Here is a 6,968-nt window from a genome sequence, read left to right as displayed (position 1 = left end):
ATATATATATATATATATATATATATATATATATATTCTTATATGGCTGTATCTGGTGATGGTGGAAGTCTTATGAATGAATTGTTGTTACTAGTTTAAATTGGATGAAATGTTATTTAATGAAAATCAATACAAATATTAATAAATAATAAAAAAAAAATGAATTTTATTTTAGCATACATTTAAATTGAGTTTGATTGTAAGACTGCAGCTTTCGTAGAGTAAGACCTCACTAACATGGTTGACACGACAGCCCTCTTCATACAGTGCTCCACTGGGTGGTGGCTGAGGTTTAATTACACGCTCCTTTTCAACCTGACGTTTTGCTTTTCCTAATGTTGTTGTGCCAAATCTCTCGGTGACGGGGCTGGAAAGGTGAGAAATAAAATCTTGAATGGAGTCGATAGTTGGAATAATTTATCTGCACAAAGAGGCGTCTGTTCTAATTCCATTCCAATTAAAATCCATGACCACGCTTTCCAGACGTCCTGTTTCCCAGGCAGAATTAGGGAAATGGACCGTCTATAAACAGAATCAGCAGGGGTAATTTAAATTGCATGTCATCCTCTGTTCGCATCGGGTTATTAAAACAGTCAGTTTGCTTTGACAACAGCCACAGTTTAGGTAACATTGTGTTATTTGCAAAAACCGACAAGAAACTGACGTGCAATTTTATTCTTACGCCACTGGCCTTGGTGTGAATCATCATTGCAAGGGGATGCTGCGCGTATATTAATATATGTGTACATCATAACTGTTTGAAAAATACAAGGGATCTTGGAAATCTTTGGCTCTGCAGAATGGAGGAAATATTAAAAAAAATGCAGAAGGATGCATCGGGAAACAAGCACAAAGCAATAAGGGAAGCCTGCGGTTTAGCGTATGGTAAGTACTGCGTGTTTCACCTGTCTTCCTAGACTTAAGAATATATAGTGGTACTGTGTGCTTAAGCCAACTTGCATTTTAAGGATGCATACATGTAATACATATACTTGCAATAATAATATACATTGTATTATTATTAATATTAATACTATTTGTATGACATACATTTTTTTGTTTATACGCAGGCATAGTCCAACTGTGTAAATCCAAGGCAAACTGATTTAAGTATTTAAATGGATACAGCTGACAAAAAGAAATATTAATGCATTGCATCACAATCTAGTGACATTATGGGTGTTGTGCTTTTTATGATTATTTGTTGCCTAGATAGTTTTACAAGTACATAAGTTTGCATTTATGTACAGACAAAAATAAGTTCCATGCCATGCAGGAATTACATTATATAGTTTTTTTTTCCCCCGAAAGTATCCAAAAATATAAAAAAATACTTTCAGCTTTTTAGATTTTGGAACACTACGGGGTAATATTTATCAATATATTCATAATCATAATATTAACATTTGTATATATTCCTATAGAATAATATACATGATATTGTTTCATACATAAATTGTATAATATATTTGCTAAAATGTAATACTGTATATTGGAATAAATTAAATATGTTGCATATTTTCCCCACTATAATGACATTTCTGTATTGAAATTTAATTTGTCAAGCAGTGAGACTTTTAAATACTGTGGTGACACTGGATCTCTTGTTTTCTTTTAAACAGAATAAATGGACAGACTCTGGGATTGCAGGTGCAAACGGAATTTCGGCTTTTTGTTCTCTTTAACACTCAACCCCTATGAGCTGAGATCACACCAAAACAATAAACCCCCTTGCGTATATAATTTATCTCTATAGACTGTCAGTACCTGCTCCCTCTGTTCTCGTTCCTACCCCAGTCGCTCTCACAGCCACTACCCAACTCGTTCTGGCTAACCCATAGCCTTACTTACTGCAGTTGTACTTTTTCTGTCTGCTCTCAATTGTTCTTATTCATCACTCTGCTGCTCTGACGTATTCCCCTGCCTTATACCCCCCCCAGCCTAAGCCCACCCCCTGACCCACTCTCTCACAAATCACTGCAGCACATCACTCTCCCCGGCTGTACCATTCCTCACAAGTGATCCGACTGGACTGCTATAAACTCACGAACCTTCCCCACACATGCAAACGCACATGCACACGCATACATACCCTCACAATAATAAATGTTGAATTCAGAATATTATCGTTGTAATATTTAAAAAGATGCCACCTACCGGGGGCTGGTTTCCCAGTAACAGAAGAACTTGGAGTTCACGAACATTGTCATGATGAACGTCCGGCTGCTTCCAGTCTCTCTGGACGTGGGTTTCCCAAAACCCCACGTGAAAGTGCAGCTTGTTTGTGATGTTCACGTGCATCGTTAGGCTGTGAAGAGCTTCTTCAGAGCTTTGTTGGGAAACACATTTGAAACTAATTTATGGAATGAAAAATGCACCGCTGGTTGAAAATGCAGGCAAAAGAAGTGAAAAAAAACAGAATATATTTACCCAAAAATGAGGTAGAAATATTAATTAATGAAGTAGAAATAAACAAGGATATATTATTCTGTAAAATTAAAAATAACGTAATGAATCAAACAAAAAAGAACAAGTGGGAAGAAATTGATCAGGAGCGACTGGAGTTACAGTGGTGTTCAGTCAACACTACAGTTTGCAAACGTTGTACTTGCGTCAGTTTCAGGATGCTGGTTAGGTTAAAGGAAATGAGTCCCTGGTCTATAAACAAAAGACAAAGCACGTTGCTCAAGGAAATGTAGCTCTATTTGGCAGCAATCCCAATCCCCAGTTTCACAGTCTGATCAGAGCCTCTGTAGAAAGGCCCTGCCCCTAAAGCAATGTTGCCCGGGTGGGTAGGAGGAGCAAGCTTAAAGACTTTCTGGACAGAATTAAAGGGTGAGACAGGAATGACGAGTGGTGACGTCAGGCAGAAGCAGGAAGGGAAAATAAAACTGACACCGGGTAAGCCCTGCAGTTCAAAAAGGCTTGCGCCGTTTTAATTAAAAAAACAAGAATAAATAAAATATTCAAACAAAAAGAAACTGCGCGTACAGAGCAAAATAAAAGGGTATACAAAACCAATCACGAACACAAAAATACTTAAACAAAGGTCAGGCTGGGCAGATTGCCTTCACTGTTCCTATGTTTCTTTTATTAAGTTTCGTTTTTGTTTTTACTCGCCGTCTCTCTGCTCTCTCGTTCCTCCTCTGAACTCCCACACACCGAACATGGAGAGCTGCAGGCTTTTTATATTCAGGTGACCATCTCCCGATTAGCAACAAAATTAATCACTTAATTCGGGAGATGGCCACCTTCTGCACGAGTTTAATTACTACTGTGGATGGGACTACCCATCCACGCTACAAAACAAATCGGCTACGCCGTCAAAATGCAAAATAGTAAAACATACGGCGCTCGCCGACAGAAATATAATAATAAATCATAATAATAATAATACAAAATAACACAGGGGCGGAGGGGGACCCCGTTCTAAAATAAAATAAACAAAACAATGTACAGGGCACCTCGCCCTGTTACATATCCCCCCTCCTTGTGCAATGCACACATGGCCCCAACGGCCACCTCCCCCCTCAGTCTCAAAGTCCCGGAAGAGGGGGAAGCAAGTTGCTTCTAGGGGGTGGCCATGGTGGAATCTCTGGCACCCCCCAATTCTTCGTGGCCGGCAGCTCCCTCTTCCGGGGCTCCCGCCACACTCTATCCTGCCACGAAAGTGCGGCTGGGGGAGCTGGTCTCCTGACCTCTCCCTCTTTCTTCATGGCCGGCAGTTCCCCTCCGTGGGGCTCCGGCCATAGTGTAGTGACCCCAGGCGAAGCAGGATCCCTGGAGACCCCAGGCAAAGCAGGACCCTCGACGACCCCAGGCGAAGCAGGACCCTCGACGACCCCAGGCGAAGCAGGACCCTCGACGACCCCAGGCGAAGCAGGATCCCTGGCGACCCCAGGCGAAGCAGGATCCGGGACGACCCCAGGCGAAGCAGGACCCTCGACGACCCCAGGCGAAGCAGGATCCCTGGCGACCCCAGGCGAAGCAGGATCCTGGACGACCCCAGGCGACGGCAGCAGCAGCGGACCCTCGGGAGGCGACGGCAGCAGCAGCGGACCCTCGGGAGGCGACGGCAGCAGCAGCGGACCCTCGGGAGGCGACGGCAGCAGCAGCGGACCCTCGGGAGGCGACGGCAGCAGCAGCGGACCCTCGGGAGGCGACGGTAGCAGCAGCGGACCCTCGGGAGGCGAACTCGGGAGGGGAGCCCCTGGCCATGGAGGCGGCAGCGGGAGCTCCACTTCTCCCTCGTACCCTGCATCCTGTGGGGAACAAAAGGCATCCCCAGGCGATGCGGAGCAACCGGCATCCCCAGGCGATGCGGAGCAACAGGCAGCCCCAGGCGATGCGGAGCACCCGGCAGCCCCAGGCGATCCAGGCGTGGCATCCCTGAGCGGAGCGGGCGTGGCATCCCTGAGCGGAGCGGGCGTGGCATCCCTGGGCGGTGCGAGGCTGGCATCCTTGGGCGGTGCGAGGCTGGCATCCTTGGGCGGTGCGAGGCTGGCATCCCCGGGCGGTGCGAGGCAGGGCGGCAGGGCCTCCTCCCCTTCAGGCTGCAAAGGCGGCAGGGGCTCCTCCCCTTCAGGCTGCAAAGGCGGCAGGGCCTCCTCCCCTTCAGGCTGCAAAGGTGGCAGGGGCTCCTCCCCTTCAGGCTGCGAAGGCGGCAGGGGCGCCTCCCCTTCTGGCAGCGAAGGCGGCTCCTCCCCTTCTGGCAGCGAAGACGGCGCCTCGCCTTCTGGCAGCGAAGACGGCTCCTCCCCTTCTGGCAGCGAAGACGGCTCCTCCCCTTCTGGCAGCGAAGGCGGCTCCTCCCCTTCTGGCAGCGAAGGCGGCTCGGCTTCCTCCCCTTCAGGCTGCCAAGGCGGCAGGGCTTCCTCCCCTTCAGGCTGCGAAAGCAGCAGGGGCTCCTCCCCTTCAGGCTGCAGCGGGAAACCCAGCAGGCATGCTCCCTCTGCTGGTGGCGGCGATGGAGGCGGAACCAGCAGGCATGCTCCATCTGCTGGTGGTGGTGGGAGCGACACGTCGTCCTCCCACGGCGGTGGAGGTGGCACCAGCAGGAACTCACCCTCTGCTGGCGGAGGCGGGAGCGACACACAGTCCTCCCATGGTGGTGGAGGTGGCACCAGCAGGTATTCTCCCTCTGCTGGTGGAGGTGGGAGCGACACACAGTCCTCCCACGGAGGTGGAGGTGGCACCAGCAGGTATTCTTCCTCTGCTGGCGGAGGTGGGAGTGACACACAGTCCTTCCAAGGCGGTGGAGGAGGAACCAGCAGGAACTCTCCCTCTGCTGGCGGAGGTGGGAGCGACACCCAGTCCTCCCAGGGCGGTGGAGGTGGAACCAGCAGGTATGCTCCCTCTGCTGGCAGAGGTGGGAGCGACTCACAGTCCTCCCACGGAGGTGGAGGTGTAACCAGCAGGAACTCTCTCTCTTCTGGCAGGTACCTGGGCTCAGTCTCCTCCCTCTTGGGCTGTGGATGCACCGACTCCCTCTCCAGGTCCGTGTCTCCTCTCTCCTTCCTTCTCACCTTTTCTCCCTTGGCCTGTGGAGGTGATGGGGTCTGCTGCTCCAGCAGCCAAAACCACCCTGATGCACCGGACACCCTCCCCATGGTGTAGGCTTCCCAGAAGCAGGGGTCTTCATAGGGGCAGTCCCCCTGGTCATGCTCAAACTCCCTGCAGATGACACACAGGGGAGCCCCTTCAGCTCTCCACTGCTCCTGTTCCGTGTCCCAGTAAGGGGGTCCCAGTTGGGTGGGGTCCCGTGACCACCATCTCCTCTCACCTCTCTCCTGCTGCTGCTTCTGGCAGCCCTTCCTCCTTCCCCTTCTTCCTCCCATCTTCCTTCCTCACCCTTCTTTCTCCACACAATCAAAAAAACGAAAAAGCTGCAGTACCCTCTTCTGCCTGCGTCCTGGAGGTGCTGCGATCCCACGCAGGACACCACGTGTGACAGGAATGAGTGGTGACATCAGGCAGAAGCAGGAAGGGAAAATAAAACTGACACCGGGTAAGCCCTGCAGTTCAAAAAGGCTTGCGCCGTTTTAATTCAAAAAACAAGAATAAATAAAATATTCAAACAAAAAGAAACTGCGCTCACAGAGCAAAATAAAAGGGTATACAAAACCAATCACGAACACAAAAATACTTAAACAAAGGTCAGGCTGGGCAGATTGCCTTCACTGTTCCTATGTTTCTTTTATTAAGTTTCGTTTTTGTTTTTACTCGCCGTCTCTCTGCTCTCTCGTTCCTCCTCTGAACTCCCACACACCGAACATGGAGAGCTGCAGGCTTTTTATATTCAGGTGACCATCTCCCGATTAGCAACAAAATTAATCACTTAATTAATTTGGGAGATGGCCACCTTCTGCACGAGTTTAATTACTACTGTGGATGGGACTACCCATCCACGCTACAAAACAAATCGGCTACGCCGTCAAAATACAAACAATAACAAAACATACGGCGCTCGCCGTCATAAATATAATAATAAATCATAATAATAATAATACAAAATAACACAGGGGCGGAGGGGGACCCCGTTCTAAAATAAAATAAACAAAACAATGTACAGGGCACCTCGCCCTTTTACAAAGGGGGAAAAGAACATTATCTGCATGTCGTTCAGGCATCTCCGAAGCAGTCGACCCCTCAGTGGTACGCCTTCAAATTGAAGAGATTTTCCATTTGGTGTCAGGGCACGGTGCTAGACCCCCTGTCCTGCCCGGTGGCTAGCATCCTGGATTACCTCTGGTCCCTCCCCCAGTCGGGCCTACAGTTGACGACCCCTCAAAGTGCACTTGGCAGCCATTTCTTCATACCAAGCGTGAGCAGCAAATACAGTTGTATTTTGATACGATTCTGCAGCCTGAAGTGGGTGTGTATGTGTTGAAGTGTACATGTATCTCCATGGCTACAGCAACAGTGGACCATGATGATGGATGTCTCTTGTCATCTGGAGTTGCATGTGG

General features: G+C 48.9%; 1 protein-coding gene across 4 annotated transcripts in view; it reads left to right on the top strand.

The window, feature by feature from the left end:
- Positions 1 to 340: 340 nt before the first annotated feature.
- The window catches only part of LOC117411314 (brefeldin A-inhibited guanine nucleotide-exchange protein 3-like), a 130,952-nt gene continuing 124,324 nt past the window's right edge, over positions 341 to 6,968 (top strand). For all 4 annotated transcript variants that reach the window (XM_059025419.1, XM_034018637.3, XM_059025417.1 and 1 more), the window contains exon 1: positions 341 to 885. In XM_059025419.1, the coding sequence (XP_058881402.1) occupies positions 801 to 885 (85 nt within the window). In that variant the 5' untranslated portion in view covers positions 341 to 800. The remainder of the gene's footprint in view (positions 886 to 6,968) is intronic.

Source organism: Acipenser ruthenus, chromosome 6 (assembly GCF_902713425.1).
Source record: "Acipenser ruthenus chromosome 6, fAciRut3.2 maternal haplotype, whole genome shotgun sequence".
Classification (NCBI taxonomy): domain Eukaryota; kingdom Metazoa; phylum Chordata; class Actinopteri; order Acipenseriformes; family Acipenseridae; genus Acipenser; species Acipenser ruthenus.
Note: the sequence above shows the minus strand (reverse complement) of the source record. Positions and strands in the feature narration are given on the sequence as shown.